The sequence below is a fragment of the Cydia splendana genome, chromosome 23, assembly GCF_910591565.1.
Source record: "Cydia splendana chromosome 23, ilCydSple1.2, whole genome shotgun sequence".
NCBI classification, from domain to species: Eukaryota; Metazoa; Arthropoda; class Insecta; order Lepidoptera; family Tortricidae; genus Cydia; species Cydia splendana.
In genome coordinates, this window is record NC_085982.1 from 7721209 (window position 1) to 7745916 (window position 24708).

The 24708-nt window shown below is 36.8% G+C and overlaps 1 protein-coding gene across 1 annotated transcript in view; it reads right to left on the minus strand.

Annotated features, from left to right (window-relative positions):
* Nucleotides 1–24708, minus strand: part of LOC134801803 (B-cell receptor CD22-like) — a 700667-nt gene that overhangs the window by 384070 nt on the left and 291889 nt on the right. Inside the window, exon 2 of the mRNA XM_063774411.1 lies at nt 1851–2007. Coding sequence (XP_063630481.1) covers nt 1851–1929 — 79 coding nt within the window. The 5' untranslated portion in view covers nt 1930–2007. The remainder of the gene's footprint in view (nt 1–1850; nt 2008–24708) is intronic.

Consider the following 24708-nt stretch of genomic DNA (forward strand, 5'->3'; position numbering starts at 1 on the left):
TCCCGTTCGTTCTCATCGTGCTCTTTCTGAAGATTGATTGACAGCATAACTTCAATTGTTCTGGACTTCAATTGTTTTAAGAGCGCACTCTATGACGTCTTGGCGGAACTGCGTCGAACGCCACTCAAGTGTACGTAACACCCTAGTTTGCTCTATTTGTCAAGGTTTGCATGACAAAACGCCTCTTGAAGGCGATAGATGGCACATTTCAGCCATTCTCCGACATACATATTATTATAAAATATATCTTAAAACTAAAAACACACAATTATGGCTGCGATGCAGTTCGCAACCCCTCAGTGTCAGGGAGCCGGCCGCGGAACCGCCGGAACTTGACACTCTTCGCCTAAAACTCCTCCTCGCTAAGATGATAATTTTTTTTTTAAACATTTATAAACAACGAGGCATCCTCCTAAATTCTAGATTCAACTTGCAAAAAACTCGCGTAAAGGCAACACTTTTTAGCAGATAGCAAACGATTTCTACTACAAAGCTTTGCTACAAAAAAGTTATGCTACAACGGTTCGACTTTGGTAATCGGTTTGAGCTGTAATAGCTCAGTTGGTGATGAGCGATTGGACTGCTGTTTCAAAAGGTCGCCAGTTCGAATCTTGCCAGAAGCGGAGCAATTTCCCATTTTTCTTTAATAAAAAAATGTACATCGTTTGCAGACGTGTCTGCTTGATAAAAAACAGTTTAATTTGTAGTTCTTCTGTTAAATAAATTACCATTATTCGCTAAATGACCATAAAAACTTTTTTATTCTGTTTTCCTTACTTTACCCACTGTTAGCTTTGTTTGCACTAAGCTCAAGAAACACCAATACATCTTTTAACCCTTAAGGGGCAAAAACTTCTAAAAGCTGTCCCCGTCCCTAATTTACGGTGTAAATCCACCCTTATTCGTCCCTTAGTGGTTGTTTATACATATTACTTACCCTTATTTTGCCCTGTTGTAAAATATATTTTGCATGTGACATACTTTCAGTTTTACTGGGTGCAAAAAAATTAGATGAAATAATGCTTTTTTTGGGTTTATACGTACCTTTTTGGACAAGTATACTTATTTAAGCAAATGAGCTTTAATATAGAAATCGCTTTCAACGTTTTCAGAATTTGTAGGTATCTATTTATTTGATTTCCTTTTTTAGGGTTCCGTACCCAAAGGGTAAAACGGGACCCTATTACTAAGACTTCGCTGTCCGCCCGTCCGTCCGTCCGTCCGTCCGTCTGTCACCAGGCTGTATCTCACGAACCGTGATAGCTAGACAGTTGAAATTTTCACAGATGATGTATTTCTGTTGCGTCTATAACAACAAATACTAAAAACAGAATAAAATAAAGATTTAAATGGGGCTCCCATACAACAAACGTGATTTTTGACCAAAGTTAAGCAACGTCGGGAGTGGTCAGTATTTGGATGGGTGACCGTTTTTTTTTTTTGCTTTTTTTTTGTTTTTTTTTTTTTTAATTACGGTACGGAACCCTTCGTGCGCGAGTCCGACTCGCACTTGCCCGGTTTTTTTCCTACATCGTGAACTATCATGATTTTTTAGTTAGATCATGAGGTCAGGTTTGCGTTGTAAAATCCTTGTATATTCGACAAAAAAATTGCCTGTCCCATAGAAATCAGAGGCGTCACATCAGACGGAATGTATGAAACAGCCAAATCTTTTTTCGCGATTTCTGCATTGGTCCCATAGTAAAAGTTGTTCAGTATGACCTATAAAGTCACTACGCAGAGTATGGCTGGTGATTAAAATGTCAACCTGTGTAACGGTGTCAGATCAAAAATTCATCCAAATTCTATAAAATAGTGTAAACTTTTTTTAAATTAAATTCTTTACTCACTTGATTCCTCAATAAGATTCTCCTGCCGGCTCCAAGCGCACTGCATCAACAAAACGCCGATAGCCAAAAGCATCGACATGTTGCACAGCACTATTATCGACACTGGTACATCACTAGCTCACTCTCATTTTACCCACTCACACTTCTTTGATGGAATCTGCAACAAAGGAAAACGGTGGTTAATTGAATTGAACGTTAAATACATTATATTTAAGTACGAAGCTTCGTTGAAATGACATACACTTTGAACTTACAAATTGAACACATTTTGACATCTCTCACTAATGCATCTCGCTCGTACAGTCAAGGTAGTAAATAGGTATCAACTCGGATAAAGTGTCAAGAATATGTATACATCTTACATATTGCCCACACAATAGGTATGCCTGAGTTTTTTCTTGTTTTTGTCAAAAATACTTCAGTAGCGGTATCATGGTCGCATTTGGGCGTTTTCTAAAATAAATATCGAAAACCTGATTCTTTCAAATCCTGACATTCTTGGGCTCATTATACTCAGAATCGACAGCATTCTCCATCCCACCATAAAAAGATGTCCCAAAATGTCCATTCCATTACGTCACGTTTTATTATGAGAAAATTTTTCATTTGTATGGACGTGACGTAGTGGAATGTACAATTTTCATACAAATTTTTGGGACAACTTTTTTTATCATCAGGATTGAATATGCTAGTGATTCTGAGTTGAAAGAACCCAAAAACACCAGGATCTGTGAGAATCGGGTTTTCAATATTTATTTTTGAAAACGCCCATTTTTATCACCTGTCATGCCATGCGTCACTCTCGCACTTACATATTTGTTAGAACGTGACCGACATGGTGACAAATAATAAAGAGTCGACCATATTAGCCCTACTGAATTCCTTGAGAATTTGAATCCTGTACTTGTGTAAGCTTGGAGGATATAACCAAACGGAGACGCCTTGTCTGTAATTTTCTGTACAAAACAGTCTGCCAATTTTTGCTGGGGAGAGGCATGTCAAATCTATACGAAACGTAATAAGTTATTGGCAAAAATTTCATTTTTGGTACAAGCTTTTATCGCTGTCTGTACTTTTCTTACGACAGACAACTAATACTCATCGAGACAATTCTAAAAACCCCTAACACAATTAGGTTGCGTTGTTTCACCACAGAGTTCCTATGGGCACCTCCTGTCTCCATCATCAGATCAGCTCGATGGTACCATAATTTTGCATTGTCATCCGATTTATACATGCATGCAAAATTTCAGTTCAATCGGAAACCGGGAAGTGAATCAAATTTAACTTGCAAGATTTGATTACAGACAGACAGACAACGGTCAGGTGAAACTAAATAAAAGCTTGTAAAAATAGCCATGTCAGATAAACGTCAGTCCATACATTGTGTATGACCATTGGCCGCCTATTTTCGACAGAGAACGCCTGTTAATGGCTACTCCGTTTAGTTATATCCTCTAAGTGTGTAAGAGATATTTTAGACCTTTGATTACTTTGATTACAAATTACGAGTATTGCAGCGTAACTGTTAAAATAAACTAGTGGCTCTGTGAGCTGTAGACCTCGCGAGCAGAGCTTTAAATTACATGGTGCTAAGAGCTTTAAATATAGTAAATTAAAAAAAATATATACGAAATTTAAGTGTAAAAAAATAAAAAAAGTTATAGATAGATAGATAGATTTTTATTGGTATTAATACAGACATACAGATACTGGGGATCGAACCCAGACTCTCTGTGCAAACAAACAAAAAAAGCGAACGTTTACAAACTGAGCCAAATAGTTCTTGGCTAAGCTGACGAAATTTAGCTACTCATTCTCAACGTAAAATTAGTTAAAATTAAATATCTCAATACCTCCGAAACCAGCGAAATAAATTTTCTGAATTTTTGGCCATTTAATCTATAAACATATCTCAAAAAGAAAAAAATCTTATGATATCGATACGACTATTTGTTTAGGCGCGAGGTATCACGACTCCGCCATTTTTAAAAAATTTCAAAAACTTGACTGACATAAAAATTTTATTTAATCATAGTATCTGGTCACAAAATTTCACGAGAATCGGTTGAGAATTGTGACCTGTAGAGGAGAACATCCGGATGGACATACGAAAGCAAAATGCCCGAGTCAAAACGTAGACCTTCGCTACGCTTCGGTCAATAATTCAGCCTATATACGTCTCACTGCTGGGCACAGACCTCCTCTCATGCGCGTGAGTGCTTGGGCTATATTCCCCACGCTAGCCCATTCGGATTGAGGAGTTCACATACACCTTTGAATTTCTTCGCAGATATATGCAGGTTCCTCACGATGTTTTCCTTCACCGAAAAAGCTAGTGGTAAATGGGGCATTTCATATGAAGCGGACAGGAAAAAAAAAGTGAGGTTCCCGAATTTGTTTATATTTGGTTTAGTTCTTCTTCTAGTAGGTATAAAACCGGACGCCAAATATTTTTTATGTATGACGTTTATTTTAAAAATTATGAGCTTTTCAAAAATTACCGTAATTGAAATTCCGATTTTTTGAAACTCGAATATCGAATAATTAAAATATATAACTTATTATTAAACCAAGCGTTTTGTATAGAATGTTTAATGATCTTTTCAGCGAAGAAATCAATTTTGAAAAATAAAAAATAAATAATGGTTAAAACCGGAAGTAAACTTTTCGAAACCATTTCTCGAAAACTTTGACCAGTTTTTTTTAATTTTTTTTCATCTCAAAATATAGCCCTAAGTATGTACAAAATACACTAGAAGTTGTAGAATGGGATCTCCATTGGTTAAGACAATAGGTCAATAAATGTACATACGTGTCGCCCTGAGTGCGACGTACCGTACTGGTATATAGCAGCTGTTAGGCGATATATGAAGTTAAGACGTCTGCCATCTTTTAGCAGTGAGAAGAACTAGTTACGTATGCAAGAAAGAGATGGCAGTATGACGCCACGCCATTTTGATTTTCCGTTATTGTTTTAGTTGTTACTGTGACCTTGCTGTGAATTGTGCACATTTTACGACACTTAACAATTTAATTATGGCTCCGTACGGATATCGATGTAATAATCCGTTTCGTTTAGTAAATCATCGAAAGACTAAAAATTTAAGAAAAGTTTCTATGTGCTTAGTGCAAAAGTGCGGCTGTCCACCAAATGTGTATGTGTGTGCATCTTGTAGGAAACGACTTTTAAATGAATCACCTCCAGTGCCTCCAGTAGCTAATGAAAACGTTGTGCAATGCAGTCAAACATCGAGTGAATTTTCGCAGAACAACCAAGATGAACCTTTTATTCCTGAAGACAAATTCAAACATAATTCCACTCAAACTGATACAAACATAGAAAGTGAAGAAATTTTACAGCAATTAAAGGAGAAATTTAATGATCCGTCGACGTCTATTTCCATGAAAACTATGATTTTGACAGTAGCACCAAAATGTCTTCTCGGAGATAAAAACATTTTACCATATTTTCGACCTCAGCTGACAGTTTACGGCTGCTACCACGCGGGTTGGGAGACGAAAATATACCGAACTTGTCTACAAGTAGTTTTGCGTTTCTTGCCTGTCGCCTAGATGTTCCAAACTCTTCCGCTAGTTTATTCTCTGTCCACGATTTTGGTGCTACTGTCAAAATCATAGTTTTCATGGAAATAGACGTCGACGGATCATTAAATTTCTCCTTTAATTGCTGTAAAATTACTTCACTTTCTATGTTTGTATCAGTTTAAGTGGAATTATGTTTGAATTTGTCTTCAGGAATAAAAGGTTCATCTTGGTTGTTCTGCGAAAATTCACTCGATGTTTGACTGCATTGCACAACGTTTTCATTAGCTACTGGAGGCACTGGAGGTGATTCATTTAAAAGTCGTTTCCTACAAGATGCACACACATACACATTTGGTGGACAGCCCCACTTTTGCACTAAGCACATAGAAACTTTTCTTAAATTTTTAGTCTTTCGATGATTTACTAAACGAAACGGATTATTACATCGATATCCGTACGGAGCCATAATTAAATTGTTAAGTGTCGTAAAATGTGCACAATTCACAGCAAGGTCACAGTAACAACTAACACAATAACGGAAAATCAAAATGGCGTGGCGTCATACTGCCATCTCTTTCTTGCATACGTAACTAGTTCTTCTCACTGCTAAAAGATGGCAGACATCTTAACTTCATATATCGCCTAACAGCTGCTATATACCAGTACGGTACGTCGCACTCAGGGCGACACGTATGTACATTTATTGACCTATTGTCTTAACCAATGGAGATCCCATTCTACAACTTCTAGTGTATTTTGTACATACTTAGGGCTATATTTTGAGATGAAAAAAAATAAAAAAAAACAGGTTAAAGTTTTCGAAAAATGGTTTCGAAAAGTTTACTTCCGGTTTTAACCATTATTTATTTTTTATTTTTCAAAATTGATTTCTTCGCTGAAAAGATCATTAAAACTTCTATATAAAACGCTTGGTTTAATAATAAGTTATATATTTTAATTATTCGATATTAGAGTTTCAAAAAATCGGAATTTCAATTACGGTAATTTTTGAAAACCTCATAATTTTTAAAATAAACGTCATATATAAAAAATATTTGGCGTCCGGTTTTATACCTACTAGAAGAAGAACTAAACCAAATATAAACAAATTCGGGAACCTCTCTTTTTTTTTCCTGTCCGCTTCATATGAAATGCCCCAAATATCAAATGATATTTCGTACATAAGTTCGGAAAAACTCATTGGTACGAGCCAGGATTTGAACCCGCAACCTCCGGATTGAAAGTCGGACGTCATATCCACTCGGCCACCACCGCTTCAGCGTAACTGTTACTAAATTTAAATATGACGCAGCTCCAGGACTCATAATTAAGTAAACACGATATTAAGCTACCATGTTTTCTTTGGTTCAATATAGAGTAGACCAAGAAAAGTCTGCAGAGATTTTGATAGCAGGTAGCAGCTAGGTACGCAGTGCAAGTGTTATTTTAAAACGTCAAACTTCTATGAAATTATGACTTATAAATAACACTTGCATTGCGTGGGCTTTCAAAATCGCTGCAGACTTTTCTTGATCTAACTCTAGTCCCCTTTTAGAACAAGCACATACAACGTTCTGAACAACACGGTTTAAATTTAAACCACAACAGATCACCTGCGAAGCGCGATTGGACTCAAATTGGGCCATTATCACCTATAGACAGCCTATTTACAAATACTATCATATACCATTATAATCTGATCCCTACTCCTGTTATAACTGTACGTAGCCAGGGGTCAGGGGGTTAAACTGGTTACTTAAGCGCTTGGTACATGTATGAATCTCTCTACGTCGACACTTTTAACTGCCTTTTCGTAATCCTTATTACCACTACATAAGGTCTATCTATGGTGAGTATTGCTCAGTACTGTCTGAACTAGCACGGACTAAAGACCAACCAATATAACTAGAGCTTCAGATCAGTAGTAACAATATGTAATCAGAGTGCAACTTATACCGGTCGGTTAAGGATAGCGTGGAATGACAACAGAACGAACGGTTGAACGTTAAAGCGACTGAATGATACTAATGAGTGAACGGTTTTAGTTACAGCGACGGTATTTCGATACGTAATTGAGGAAGAGGAATTGGAATTGGTTCGGATTCTTTGAAAGTGTATGCAATTTGTACCGATTCTTGAAGGTAACTATGTAATTTATTCATGTTATTTTTTATTACTTAAGTTACCTACCTATATAAGATTGTAATGAAGTACCTACATAATTATTTTCCTTCGTATTTTCACGGAAACGTACGAACATGTCTTGCTATTTCAGTCAGTCTCGGTACAAAAAGTACTGAGGTTGACTGAAGCACATAGCCTAAAAAAAAAGTAAAAGATACAATTTAATATTTTAATTTCTGCAAAAGTAGACCTATAATAATATTGTTTTTGCTATAGAGCCTCGGAGTAATTAACAATGGAGCCGCCATTAACAGGCGTTCCCCTCTGTCGAAAATAGGCGGCATATGTATGGACTGACGTTTATCTGACATGACGTACATATACATTTGATGTGCCCCTCCCCCGCAAAAAACGGCAGAGTATTTTGTACCGAAAATTTTAGACATGGCGTCTCCGTTGGTTATATCCTCTAAGTATAGAGCGCTCATTTGACTGAAACGTAATACCGTTAAGTACCGAGATGACAGTTACTTATGTGAGTTATGCGACTTTCCATGCATTAATATAATATAAGTTTCGGTTAGTGTTTTTTATCGACGACTGTTATCTTGGCTAGACCCCCTACTCTACTCGGAGCAGAGCCCAAACAGTAGAGTGAAATACCATACCATAAAAAATCTAATAACATACAAATTGTAACCGCATTCGTGCGAACCCAGTAAGGGCACATCGTGAATTCATATCAATTCATTCCGCATTCGGCAGAATGGAATATGTCAGGCCATTGTGTGCTGAACGTTGATAGATATCCTCTTATCATACGGGCTCTTCTATGGCCGAGTTATTAAGTGTGGGTAGGAACTCGAGTATTTTGAGTCTAAATTTGAAGAACACGAAACGTTCTCACGAGACTGCACTACAAAAAACTACCGAGACTTTTGAGGGCCGAGTCGAGTCCATTATGGAGTTTTTTTTAAGCACATCTCAATAGAACTCTAGCCTCCTAATAAATACTCCGTCAACAATTTCGTACATTCTAGACCTACTCGTAGATAACAGATCTACTAGACAGAGCTATAGGTGACATTCAGATGACGGAGTTGATGTAGCCGCTGCATCCGTAAATTTCAAATTTCCTTGATAAAACGAATGATCTTCGCTGCCGCATTACTGCTGCCATTATGACGTTCAATTTGTCACTCATTTTATCTCGGAAATTGACATATGTATACAGTACAGAGTAGTGCATATAAATTTCATTCGATCGTTCGCGCGTTTGTATTATATCTATTTTTGTATGAGATTTTGAAGCGGAACATTTTGGAAACTCAAAATCCCATACAAATGACACTTAACGCAACCCGTACAGACGTAGTGCATAATTATTTTCCATCGTATTTTCACGGAAACGTACGAACGTGTCTTGCTATTTCAGTCTTTGTACAAAAAGTACCTAACTTATACATACTAAGCCTTAAACAGATTTTTGACAAGTTTTCACTATGACATTGATGCACCAAGGCGGTTTGTTTACAGGTGGCCTACCGCGAAACGCGAAAATCGAAATTTCGTTATCTGCCTCTATATCGATCGAATAAACAAGAGTGATAGAGAGGCGGAAACCGAATTTTCATGTTTCGCCCTCATGTTAGTGACGCCCTCTACGCCGAGTTTTGCGTAATATTCCCTATTATATTTAGTAGTAAAGTAGTAGACCAACGGTACATAAACCATGTTTTCCAGCCCGCATCTGTCACAAAGGGAGCAAAAATATTTACAACTAAATCACGTTTTATTGCGCCACGTGTTCAAATAAAACAATTAAACATGAAATGGCGGTGTGGCCACAAGTAACTTTATACAGTAGGTCAGCTATTTATTTATTTGTTGTATCTTAGTAGTAATACACTATTGCTGTGATCTTTAAAAAAAACGGCGAAGTGCCAGTTGGATTCGCACTTCAAGAGTTCCGTAATCACTTTTTTTTTTAATTTATGTTGACTCACGCTTGACCTTTCTTATAGGTTTTCTAGTAGCCTATGGAAATGAACAATTATATGTGTTTTTTCAAGATTTTAAGTCCATTAGTTTACTAGAAGAAAAAGAGGGAGTTGGTCAATCTTCGCCTATATTTCTTAAATCATTTCAAAATTATCTACCGTAAATAAAAATATATGAAATCCTTACAAAAAGTCCTTTCAGTTGATATGTATATGCAACTGGCTATGACAGATGAACAGACAGGCAGACAGAAAGACAAACGAGTGATATTACAAGGGTTCCGTTTTTAGGGTTCCGTACCCAAAGGGTAAAACGGGACCCTATTACTAAGACTCCGCTGTCCGTCCGTCCGTCCGTCCGTCCGTCTGTCACCAGGCTGTATCTCACGAACCGTGATAGCTAGACAGTTGAAATTTTCACAGATGATGTATTTCTCTTGCCGATATAACAACAAATACTAAAAACAGAATAAAATAAAGATTTAAGTGGGGCTCCCATACAACAAACGTGATTTTTGACCGAAGTTAAGCAACGTCGGGCGGGGTCAGTACTTGGATGGGTGACCGTTTTTTTTTTGCCGTTTTTTGCATTATGGTACGGAACCCTTCGTGCGCGAGTCCGACTCGCACTTGCCCGGTTTTTTTTTACTTTTACGGTAGGTACGGAACCCCTAACAACCATATTCTACTTACACTTTTTAAAGTCCAATATGTGGACGACCACAGTAATTATTTTTTTATGTAGGTAATAAGTTTACTCAATTTAATGTAATTAAAACATATTCAAACTCTATTCATCCCACATTAAACATAAAGGCCCAATTAAAATCCTATCTTCGGTCAACACTCCACACACGACACAAAATGGTTCAACCATCAGACGTAACAGTGTAATCTGTCCGTTCTAATCCTTACCCAACATTCATCTAAGTGTTACCCAGCATTATTTGATCCCTCCATTCATCAGGACCAAATGTCATCAGGGGTCAGATTAAAACTGGTCGAACTCTGAATTAGAAGCCTGTCCGAAAGCAATCTTGTGACACAAGCGATCTGACGACGCAAAACCGATGTGCTATTGTCAGGATACAATGGATCGTTCAGTGGACCGGTCATTGTTGAGTCGGCTAAATGATTGACTGCGATTTGTAGAAGTTTCACTCTATTGAAAAGGATATTAGTCATGGTTTAAATGAGTGTGAAATATGAAACGCAGGAAAAGTCTGTTTAAAGCTGGCACAAAATTTCTGTTAGTCTGTCAATATTTTTTATAAAAATCTAGTGACACTTCTACTTCTACTTAAATAAATTGATAGATATTCTACAGGTGACTATCGTAACTATTCGAAATTACGAGTTTAATTTCAAGCTAGGAATAATGCCTGTCCGGTAATTTCGCAGTATAATACGACATACATATTTAGATTCGATAGTTGGTTAATTAATAATAAGTTACAACGTAAATCTGCTTTATGTATTATTTAACATAATTATGGAACTAATATAAAACAGTTTTGAATGACGAGAAATGCAATATGGAGAGCATGATTTTTTTTTATCACATACATGCCTGTCAATTTTTTTTGGTCAAAAAGAATCGTGCCGTATAAACATTGTGTTTAATAACATCAGGAGTCTCTGTCTGTCAGGGTTTATTGTGGTATTGTTCATTTAAGTATTATGAATTGTAATAACAACTAAACAGAGGAAGAATTTTATTTCAATACAAGCTATGGCTATGGACATTCTTATGTACTTCGTATGTCTTCAAACTGTCAAATAATTAGTGGCCAAGACGCTCTGTTTGAGACTGTCCCCAAAAAAAAAAAAGAAATTGAAACGTTATCAGTAAAGTTGACCTACTGTATACCATCTCCACTATACTTGGACCAGTATGCATGGGTCCGTAATAAAAATACATTTTCCCGGTAATTTTTGAATCAGACCCGCTCCGCATACGTAATTAAGCTCCGTTTGACGTGACCTTATTTCCACATCTGCTTTTAATATCAGATTTATATGCCAGAATAAAACGTTTACGTTCGGAGGATCGTGAGGATCAAAAATTGTTAAGAGTGGAATGAAAAATTGAGAGCTGTGTGTATTGAAAATAATATCTGGGAGACAGAGCTTTGCGCGGAAAACATATAAAAACTCAAAAATGCGCGATTTCAGAGATAAGGCCTAGCTGGATCGATTTATCGCCCCCGAAAACTCCCATATAGCAAATTTCATCGAAATTATTAGAGCCGTTTTCGAGATCACCGAAATATATTAATATTAATAAACAAGAATTGCTCGTTTAAAGGTACAAAATATTAGATTTATATGCCAGGATAAAAGGTTTACGTTCAGAGGATCGTGAGGATGAGGCCGAAGAGCTGGCGGCTACCTCGCGCAACGCATCAGCATTGCGATACAGCGAGGAAATGCCGCCAGCATCCTTGGTAGAATGCCTCAAGGGCCTATTTTAGATTTAAGCTAGTTAATAATTTCGTTATTGTATGTAGTACCATTGTATATATCTTGTATGTAAATAAATGATTTTTATTATTATAATGGATAAGTACACAGACAGACTGATGGACAGTCGCCAGTGTTCAAAAATCGTCATCAACAGTCAATTGTTTTTATCCAAAGAGGTATGCAATATTTATGGCCGGGTACTGTGGGTGTTTAAAAAATCAAAATGGCCACCGTGCCTCCGTCAAATTACCGCGACTTAAAACTGTTTGCAACTCGTAAAACCGCCATGCAAAGCCAGGCTTCGCTGCCTTTGGCACGTTTAGCACGCCGCGTTCAGCTATTGAACGCGGTACCGTAAAATGGAGTTTAATGTGGCTTTTGAAACGCCGCAAATTAAAAATAATTGTGTTCGGTATGTTTTGTAATAGCTATTGAAATTTGGGAATGTGATTTAATATCAGGCATCTAAGACACTTAGATTAAAAAAAAAAATTGCATTCAAAGATTTTTCTTTCTTTTCTTCAATTTTGCTTGTCTAAAAATATTCTTGAGTACTAAATATTCGATTTTATGGATATTTTGTACGACAGACGAGTGTAAGACCTAATGTTTCTTGGAGAAATGTTATCATTAACATTAACTGTATCGACTAGTAGAAAAAAATTGCGAGTGTTTATTTTTTGGAAGTTTTACTCGGTTCGATTCCCGGTCGAGACAAGCAAATTTAAAAAAACCTTTGAATGCAGATTTGTTTCTTTTTAAAAATCCTTTAATTTAAATTGTTATGTCTCCTTTAAGTAAAATGAGCCAACTTAAGGATTTAAGGTAGTTTCCCTCCAGGGCCAGACTTATTTTTCCACACTGTATATGTATATAAATAAATATACAATAATTGCTCGTTTAAAGGTAAAGATAACCTCTTAGTACATAATTTTAACTTTACATATAAAATATACTTGCCAAACAAAACTTAAAAAACACGGAGAGTTTGAACTAAAACAAACATAACATAAACAAGTGAAGTCACATTTTAAAATACGCAGCAAAGATAAATTCTACGCTTTTGACAAAGTGCAAAAACTTCACGTCATTTTAGCAAAGTTAAATATTTAACAACTTATAATTAAACTAAACTTACACAATTATTCAAAGAATTGCATATAAAGTTTGAATTTCTGCTAGTAAGGAACTTTGTAGTTAAAATGACCCATAACTATACGAAAATGTACCTTACTACTACGCTAATACGATCTTTTTAAGATCTGTTAGCAATTTTAAACAATAGCGTTTGCAAGCTCGTATCTCAACACATAGTACAGATCTAAAAATAACCTTATTCACAAGACCTTAAAGTTCAGATTCAAAGAATTTACTATTTCTTTCATGCAAGGAACGAAATAAAGAACGGGAGTTCACAGAATCATTCGAATTTCGAACAGAATGAACGTTTAAAAACCAAAGAGTCTTATGAAGGTGTTTTACTTTCTCCTAATTTCGACCTTACCTCGTCAATGCAATGTCTTTAATGGCTTAATCGCAATTGGTCTTGTAATACATTCTCATATTTTTTAATATGACTTTGTGCATCTATTTAAGGATTGTTGAAATAGTAAAGTAAACTAGTTCGTTATGTTTGAATGCAGATGAAATAATGCATTTTGATGATGAGCAATGTAAGTATGTAAATACTTTTTACTAAATAAATCCGTATTTAATGTTCAGCGTAATAATCAAATTCACACATGCATTAATTATTTGTTATATTGGTTCATTGATTAAGAATATTATGATAAATCTTTTACATATGTAAAAACAATTAAGTACCTATATTTTAATGTAATCCGCATCTAATCTAATATTAAAAACCCAAAAAGTATAAAGCGTTGTGACATTGCTATCGGCTGCTGCCGCAAATGTCAAAAAACCGCAGTAAAGGATGACTCGCGTTCAACTCGGCCGTCCGGGCCGGAGCTTCCGGCGCATCGTTTTCTATGGAAAACATCACGTGATCGCCTGTCATGTCATAGAAAAGTAAGCGCCGGAACCTCCGGTCCGGACACGGCCCGGTCTAACGTGAGTCATCCTTAATGCAGTCCGCAGTGCCGCAGTTTTTGGATGATTTTAGGGGGGAGGGGGTCAAAAATCGTCAAAAAACGATGACGTAATTGGACAGCCCCTTAGTTCAAGAAATGCCAAATTTAATATGTCTTTAATAAAAACGAATTTTTACTTTTCCTTTAATGCACACAGTATCTTTACCTCTAGCTACTTGGAGGATATAACCAAACGGAGTAGACGTTAACAGGCGTTCTGTTGAAACTCTATGACCAATGGTCATACACAGTGTATGGACTGACGTTTATCTGACATGGCTATTACGTTACGTATACATTTGACGTGCCCCTTCCCCAAAAATCGGCAGGCGGTTTTGTACAGAAAATTACAGGCAAGGCGTCTCCATTTGATTACGTATATTCTCCAAGTATCGGCGCGATTCGGGAAATGAATTAGAGATTCACTAGATATGAAATAGTAAAGATATGTGACTTTCCACAGCAAAAGATACCTTACTGGCGCTTACACTATTATTAACGCCGCTCCAATATTATTGCGGCCGCCAAAGGCACCTTTTGCCGTGGAAGGTCACATATCTTTACTATTTCATATCTAGTGAATCTCTAATTCATTTCCCGAATCGCGCCGTTTAGCTAGGCAAAGAGCCTGCCCTATGTTTGACACATCTTTATGACCTTTCCGCTCCACATTTCTCAATACATCATGGCGTGTCATAGGCGACGTTTTAGCCCCAATAAATAAGAAGTACTAATAAAAGCGTGTCATTCTGTTTGTTTATATTATGAGATAAGCCCGGTTTACAACGAGCCCGGTGCCGTGGGCGGAGCTGCCTACGCTTACGTAATTTATGTATCGGCCTTGGAGTATGGAAGGGTGTGGAGATGACATGATGACTGACATGTACTTATGATGAAGTTCTTCGTTATAAATAGAAATAGTATAATATATTAATTAATTTATATTCCCTCATCTCTGGCGTAGCTTCTTTTGTTATTTAATAATTTTTATTTCATTTTTCTTTATTGGGGTAAAAACAGATACAGGCCAATAATATTTACAGGAAAAATACTAAATGGTAGATAAAGCCTACATCCTAAGACAAATCCCACTAGGAGGTATGACAATAGTTTTAGGATAGCATTGTGATCGGAACTAAATAAAAAGACTTACACTATACTTAAACTAAAACTAAACAATAACGATATTTAACACTTCCAAAGTATAACTATATAAATATGAGCACACGCATAGGTTTATCATAAATATAAATTACTATATTACTAAATAAGTGGTAATTTTCTTTGGTGGATAAATAACTTAGATCCTGCTAAATTTGCAGGCATCTACATATAGGTACTTAAACTACGGTAGCATTTTACTTACGAATAACCCCTATATAATTAGCAAGATTGTTTAGAGTTAAACCAAGAAAAGTCTGCAACGATTTTGATAGCACACGCAGTGCAAATGTTATTTTCTACGTCAAAATTCTATGAAATTATGACGTATTAAAAAACACTTGCACTGTGTATGCTATCAAAATCGCTGCAGACTTATCTTGGTCTAACTTTAATAACAAAATATAGGTATCTAATTTAACCAAACTGTCACCGGACACAAGAATTCGTTCACTAAAAAAATAACGCTTAAAAAATTAAGCATAAGAGGATTAAAAAACCGGAACCAAATCCCATGTTTGTATACGTGTACGTACATTGCGATCCTAATTCTTATTTATTAAAAAACCCATGCATCGAATTCGCGGGCGGTTTTTAATGTAAATATTTTCGCGAAGTGCAAACGATTCACGTGCGTATGTGCTTTGTAAATAATCCTTGTGAAATATTAATTTTTTCATGATCTTTTTCCTTATTTACGAAAAATATTTGTGCAGGATTTTTGGTTACTCTACTTATCACAATGCAGTCTTTAGACAAATATTTACAAAGTTATTTGAAGTTTAATAAGTTTAAGTTATTTAAAGTTTAATAAATTTGTACCTAAATATTGGGAGTCATGTTGATCTTAACCGACAGTTAAAACTTTTAAATGATTCCCTAAATCCTTAGATATTCTACACTTAAACAGGCAAGTAAGACAATTGGACATCTGCTACGACACGACATGCTCCTAAAGAACATCATAGAAGGAAAAATAGAGGGAAAGAGAGGAAGAGGAAGACCGAGAATAAATTATTTCAACCAAATAAAAGAAAAGGTTCAGGTCGTGTCATACCAGAAGGTTAAGGAGTTGGCAGAGGACCGGACGAGTTGGAGATTGCTCCACCGACAAGAGCACAGCTCTTAAATATAAAGAAGAAGAAGAAAGAAACAGGCAAGTAATCTCCGCTCCATTCCCTACCCCGTGCTAACATCTCAATACAGACGATAACTCTAATCTCAATAGATATTTTATTTAGAAGGAGAACCTACTAAAGTGACATCTGACGTTTAATAGTGACACCATAAATATCAGCTTAACCGGACTGGGTGGCCAGGTAACACAATATGGGGATACCAGTAAGGTTCGAATTACTTTATATGAGCATTTTCAGAAGCGGGGCCTAAATGTTTCCGGGTGTTTTTAGGGTTCCGTACCCAAAGGGTAAAAACGGGACCCTATTACTAAGACTCCGCTGTCCGTCTGTCTGTCTGTCACCAGGCTGTATCTCATGAACCGTGATAGCTAGGCAGTTGAAATTTTCACAGATATATTTCTATTGCCGCTATAACAACAAATACTAAAAACAGAATAAAATAAATATTTAAGTGGGGCTCCCATACAACAAACGTGATTCTTTTGCCGTTTTTTGCGTAATAGTACGGAACCCTTCGTGCGCCAGTCCGACTTAGCACTTGGCCGTTTTTTTTATTACCGATGGCTGTTAAGGGGCCCACTGATTAACAGTCCGCCGCACGGTATCGGCCTGTCAGTTGTTCGGGACTGTCAAAATTTTGTTCTAACTGACAGGCCGATACCGTCCGGCGGACTGTTAATCAGTGGGCCCCTTTAGGGCAAAGGCAAAAAGGTTCTGCAGTGGTGGTTACGTACCGAAATGTAAGAAAGTACTTTACCAACAAGCTAGACAAGAAATATTAGCTGAGTCTGCGTCGGTCCGCCAACGCCTGCCGCCAACGCCCGATTGAAAAAGATCCTCGATATGGAGCGAAACGTATATAATTATGGCTCAAATTAATAAAATAAAAATATTTAGGACAATTTTTTTTTAAAATTATAGGACAATTTCGCACAGATCGACCTAGTCCCAAGCTCAATAAGGGCTCATTTAGACGATGCGAGAACTCGCATGCGAGTTTCATTTCATTGCGGGTTTTGATCGGTCGGTTGAATTGGAGGTAACCAACAGTCCGCAATGTAACTAAAATCGCATGCGAGTTCACTCGCCGTCTAAATCAGCCTTAAGGCTTGTGTTATGGGTACTTAGACGACGATACATATAATATACCTACACATCAATATAAATACTTATATACATAGAAAACATCCATAACTCAGGAAAAAATACGTATATTTGTGATGAACACACAAATAAATGCCCCTACCAGGATTCGAACCCGGGACCTCCTGCTTCGTAGGCAGGGTCACTACCGACTAGGCTAGGAGGCCGTTAATACAGTCTGAAGAATATATTATTTCCTTTTTGGTGACTGCGGTGTTTTATTACCTACGCTATTATCTTGTAGACATAAAAATCATAAAATAAACTTTATTTTAGATAGGTACATACATGTCAAAACCACCTCTTGCCTCATTCATTCTACAACTTAATTCCAATATAATTTACTACTAACAAATTAACACTTCGCAGTAAATGAATATAACCCAATATGAATAATTCATTGCACTAGCTGACTCACATCTGACTTTATATTCATTGGCAACGTACCATGAGAAAATATGGGGAAATATATTATATTATGCATGAAAATGCTGCGTTTGCAGTTTATTAAATTACTTCTTGACTACTGTGTGGCTACCACCAGTTTGGTATCGAGAACGTACTTACTTTCAATGCATCTCGCTCGTACTGACATATTAATATTCGTTTACTATGGGACCAACCCCCAAATTGCCAAAAAAAATTCCCTCCCATAGAAAATAGACCAGCCAAGATGTATTCTAATATATTTATACATAACACATATTAACCCTTTATAAGGCATAGCTGGCATAAGGGTATCAGGAATTACGCAAAATTTAACCCTATTACTTTAAGATAAAGTTCAAAATCCGATGGTAAATTTGTCCCCTCTGCCTTCAAACGACTTAAAATTTATAGCAATTATTTACTAAGAATAATAAGAATCCCCATGAAAACAGACCCAAGTTAATTCCTCACCAAAATCACCCTTATATCAATATCACAATAAGTCACCCATAAACTTAATAGTCTGTTTTTCCACTCGTTTTCCTTTAGTCGTCATTCGCATGCTACCCACATTAGCATAGAAATGTGTCGTATACCACGTAGGGCCTTAGTGTTGTACCTCGTAAACTATCGATATCGATGGGGCTATATAATTTTATGGGTCGATAGGAATTATGAAGTGGGTTTTTGCGTGGTTGTGGAAGGGTGTGTCATCGAGGGAATATGTAGCTTGATTAATGTTTGGTTCGAGGCGCTTAGAAGACGTTGGGTCGGTAAGGGTGTGCTTTTAAATCGGTGATTTCGTGGTGCAGTGTTGTTTTGGTATTCTATTATATATGGTTAAGGTCTTATGAAATTATTAGTGATATCAGGCCCAGCTATACAAGGGAAAAATTCAAAAAATCCCAAAATTTTTAGTGAAATTTGAGTCCTCAGTGTAAGAAACAGTGTGTTTGAAATTTGTTGACAATTTTAATAAACTTTTGCGTTAGTGTATCAATGTTAAGGAGAACATGTTGTACGGTTTTTTTTTGGTTTTAGTGAAATGATAGTAGTTTTCATTTTTAATAATATTTTGTAGAAAACATGTAAGAGAGAAAAACCTAATTTATATTTATTTCCATGTCTATTGTATTTTAGTTCGAGATGTGACGTACATGATGACTACGAAAAATAAATCCTTTCGTGGTGAGAATCTGAGTACCGTCTGAATCATTCCTTTGAGCATGAATTCTTTAATAGCCTTCCTGCAAATCTGCGTTATGAAACATGGCATGAAAAATGCACGATGTGACAGATGCATTTAAATATTATTTACGTAGCTCGCAACTCGTGGGTGACATAGACAGGATATATGGATACATGATACATCCTTATTACTAGTTTAATAAGTTCGTTATCTTATACTTCGTAAGATTACATCTTTTGCAATAATCGAAATTAAACTTTCGTGAGACATATTCTAAACTGTTTAGACGACAATTGTTTCACTCACTTGAATTTTTAGTCGAAGTGCAGCCGCCGCGAGCACTCGAGCCTGAGGAAGGACCCCCGACGGGCCCGAAACATGTCGCCAATAGCGACTAAAAATTCAAGTGAGTGAAACCGTTGTCGTCTAAACAGATTACATCCTTTTCTGATAATACTGAGTGGATCCTATTTATCTTATACTTCGTAAGATTACATCTTTTGCAATAATCGAAATTAAACTTTCGTGAGACATATTCTAAACTGTTTAGACGACAATTGTTTCACTCACTTGAATTTTTAGTCGAAGTGCAGCCGCCGCGAGCACTCGAGCCTGAGGAAGGACCCCCGACGGGCCCGAAACATGTCGCCAATAGCGACTAAAAATTCAAGTGAGTGAAACCGTTGTCGTCTAAACAGATTACATCCTTTTCTGATAATACTGAGTGGATCCTATTTCAGTCTATGTTTTTATGTCTGCGTGTCTTGTTTTTCTTTATGTACTAAACATTTATTGTTAAATAAATGTATTTTCTTTCTTTAATACTTTTCCTTCATTATTTTTATTAGTGTCTGAAAAATTGCCTGTGAAATACATGTAAGTAACTCTCTCATACATAAAGCTATAGTAAGTTAAGTAAACAACAACATCGAAATTAATTAAGTGTAATTATCGAAGCGTTACAACACTAGTGTCGAATTACGCGGCAAAAGGCGGGCGTGGAGGCGCGCCAAACGGAGCTCGTAAAAACACGAGTAAAACAGTCTCCGCCGATATAAAGACAATTTTAGTAGGCCCGAAGTAAAAAAAACTGAAGTATTACAGAAAAAGGGCTACTTGTGTCTGAGAAATCTTTCTTAATTGGATTAAGAGTAGGGTATTTGACTGTAATACTCACGACTGTATATAAACGCCACACAATGCTTGAAATAAAGCGCCAAAACATTAATAAAGTAACGTAAACGTAAACAAGAGATATTTATATATTAACATCTTATATTCTACCTTCATAGGATCATTTCACCAGCAGTTATTTTAAGACAACATTTCTATTTTATAAATCATACACAGTGTGTTACCGGCCATCGGGCTTTTATTAAAACTGGTAATAATACGATCCATTAGCAGTTGTTTGCGTGTATTAGCAAATCATAATTATGTAAATTAACTGCTCAATTAAATTTCCAAAATTGGCACACGCAATGTAGTGGGTGTACTGCGTAATTGTCGTTACTCATATCGCTAACGCACGTGGTACATGGCATGTCGTGGTACGAGGGTAAAAAACTGAGACAACTATCGTAAAATTATTGTCGTGTCATTGGGTTCATGTATGGAGGTTTTAATACAATTAAAGAGTTTTTTGTCAACTTTGACATGACAATTTCAAAAGTCGTCAACACGTCGTCAACAAAAATATTAGAAAAACTGGTATTAGCTTTTCTTTAAAATAGGTTACAATGCTCGAGAGTTGTTGATACACGTGGAACTGCAGCTCAAGGCTTAAGGCTTTATAGGAAACACTTCCCAAATTGACGACATCCACACAATGCTAGATTGATAACAGCGGCTTTTCAGCGAGTTCGTGAGAATAAGCCAATCGCCCCTGGTCAGCCTGAAAGGGCCATCCACGAGATCATGCCAGTGCAAGTTGAGGAAAGGATTCTCGAGCACTTCAGACAGGTACCAAACCAACGTCAAGTACTCGTATTATGTTGGGTTAATGTATTATTTTATTAAAATGTGGGGTTTGTATTTAAGTTTAATTTAGTTGGTAGTAAAAGTCTTTATCAATGAGACCAGAGTGGCTTTAATTTGGTGTAGTTATCTTAAGTGCATCTTGAAATAAACTTCGTAATAAACAAAGTATGAAGAGCTGTCATTAGCACTTAGGTACTTGTCAATTTACTGTGCTGTACATTGCGGGCAATTAAAATTTTGTTAGAAAGTTAACAAAGTCTGATATTTAGTTTATTAATTAAATGAATGTCATGGTTACATTATAGATATACGATATTTTAACCCCCCTTAAAAAAAGCCCGGGTCCTGGTAACACACTGTATAAGTATAAAGAGTAGGTAGCTTTACTGTGACGTCATTGACGACGTTCATATAAATTCCATATTGGCAAATCGTTTTGACAGTTCAAAAAAAGAAACCCATTTGACTAATAGTCAAATGATTGTAGTTAACATTAGGGTGGTTGCATGTTTTTAGTTACCTGCTGTTTAAAAAAAAAATATTTTATTGACAAAAACAAGTTACAGGTAGGTGTTGAAGTCCCCGACTTCCGAGCTAGGTAAAGACCTGTGTTACAGAAGTCAGTGTCCTCTCCCAGACAATAGAAACTGTATGAAGAATATCAAATCTTATTATTAACTTCCACATTTCCCATTATGTTATTGTTTTTAATTTTATATTTAAAGAAATTAATTATATTTATTCATAGGGCTTGTTTTGTTTTGTATATATCTCAGTAAAAAGTCGATTTAGTTCTAAACTAAGCTAATTTAAAATAAAACCAATGCGTAATTACCTCACTAGCGTTAATTTTGTCCCGTGAATTCGACATGATGAAACACTGGAGTGTCTGGAGTGTCTAAATGAACATCGACCAAAAGCTAATTAATTCGAAATAATCTGTGTGGGGAACTGACAAATTTTCGGTCAGCGAGTGTGTTTTAATGTGAAATAAGCAAGTTTTTTAGGTCGTTCTTCCACAAAAACTAAACTTAATAAAAAAAAACTGTCATAATGTCCTTTGCCGGGCCTCAAACTATCGCCATACCAAAATTCATCTTAATCAGTTCAGCGGTTTAAACATAAACATACAGACAGACAAACAGACAAACATATTAGTAGGGATTGCTTAGTGCTTCACGCATATTTGCTCGCATAGCCTACATATGCAGCCAAGGGGACATTCAACCAATATGTCCACAACATGCCAATAGCACGCGTAGAGCCGTAGATTGACCCTAATATTCAAAACATTCCAAGCTCCAGTAGGCTTGCAGGTATATATCGTGCTCATTCTAACGTATAAATGCATCCTGCTTGCGTAGGCGTATACCGTGTTACGTGTATACCTGGTTAAACTTGGACTTGATTGGTTATAAATAGTTTATGACACGACCGATAAGAGCCCTTTTACGGCTCAGGAATTTTTGGATATCAGGCGTATTTTGATTATAATAATAGGTTATGAATTTGTTAAGAGCGCTGGTGGCCTAGCGGTAAGAGCGTGCGACTTTCAATCTGGAGGTCGCAGGTTCAAACACCGGCTCGTACCAATGAGTTTTTCGGAACTTATGTACGAAATATCATTTGATTGTTGCTTTTCGGTGAAGGAAACATCGTGAGGAAACCGGACTAATCCCGATAAGGTCTAGTTTACCGTCAGGGTTGGAAGGTCAGATGGCAGTCGCTTTCGTAAAAACAGGTTATGAATTTGGTCTGAATTTGTTATTGTTCTGATCTCTGTCTTAAAAGTGACGTAACGTGTCTTCGTTATCAGCAGATATTGGAATTTAGGGGGCATCGTTTTATACATCGATAAACTCAATTACCAAGCGCTGGTAGCCTAGCGGTAAGAGCGTGCGACTTTCAATCTGGAGGATATTATTTGATATTTACCAGTCGCTTTTCGGTGAAGGAAAACATCGTGAGGAAACCAGACTAATCCCAATAAGGTCTAGTTTACCGGGCAAAAGCCGGGTAAACGCGAGGACGATGATGATGATTCTTAAACCCCACTTTCCCCATATTCCGGACGTGTAATCACGCTCCCTTAACCCGCTCGACCCTCCTTTACTGCACATGCCGTGAACGAAACATGTCAAGTGACCCTTGATCTAGAACCGCTGTGGAAAAGGTGCGCTATTTCTGGTGACTATAAATACCTAGACTTATTTAGTAATAAGCCGACATTTAAGAGTCTAGATATTTATAGAGTAAGTAGTTGTATTGAATTCGATATATTTATTATGGCATTTACTTAATAAATTCTTCTTCTTGATCGGGACACTCTTGACAGAGCGGTCGTGGTCATCATTGGAAGTCTCCCTTTGTGACAAGTCTCCCTTTGTGGCTCGCCTCCTTAATAAATAATAAATACATATTATAGGACATTTTTACGCAAATTGACTAAGCCCCACGGTAAGCTCAAGAAAGCTTGTGTTGCGGGCACTCCAACAACGATATATATAATATATAAATACTTAAATACATAGAAAACAACCATGACATAAAGCAGGCTATTATTTTTCTGTGAATATATTTTTGGCCATTCAGAGAAAAGGAAACTCTTAGGGCCGCCACACACGGACTGTTTTGAGCAGTCAGTGCCAACAGCTTCAAGCGGTCGCCGTTGGGTGATCTGCAGTTTCAATACAAAATCGTCATTCGCAATACACGAACCGCTCAAGCAGTTGAACTGCTTCGGGCGGTTGGCTGCGCAGTGAAATATCATCATGCGGTCAAGCTGCTAAAGCAGTCCGTGTATGTTGATCACTGGGTTACTGCTCGAGCAGTCCGTGTATGGCGGCTCTTACACGTGCAAATCATCAGTAAATTCGCGTTTGTACGGGACAACGGTAGACTATTTCATGGAATGCTCATAATATGTGTGACTTGCACAATAAGCGGCTTGATACTATTTATCGTCATGATATTAAAAAAAAAACTTTACATTTCTGGGAACACGGAACACGAATAACACGGGATATTTTGGGCGGAATAAAATTATAAAAACTACATGCAAATTACAAGACTACCCTCGAAATAAAGGCATTTTATTTCATTTTACTAGGCCCTCGTTTCACGGAGTATGTAACACGTGTCCGTTTTTACGGCAGTTGTGTACCGAAGGCCGCAGTAACGCGCACATAAACGGTAGGTAAAGTCAAAGAATTTAAGGCGCTCTTATACTCGAGTTTTACGTTTTCAAGGGGGTGAAGCAGACGAGTGGTAGAGCGGGCAGGCGGGCGCCCCGCGCGGCGCACCGCACCATGCCCGCGCAGCACGTCTACGTCCTTATTCTGACGACATCGGTATTCTGAATTGTCAGTTCCGGGATTTTTTCCGGCAATTAATATTGAATAAGATTTATTAGCAAATTCGTATTTTGATGAATACTTAATGAAATTAAAAATGGTAGGTAAGACGGTGAGTGTAAATAATTATTAATAATAAACAATATGAGTGTATATCGCGATAAACTGAGAATCTAATCAAATGATACTAAAATTATTATGAGACAAAAAATTGTACTTACTAATAGACCTT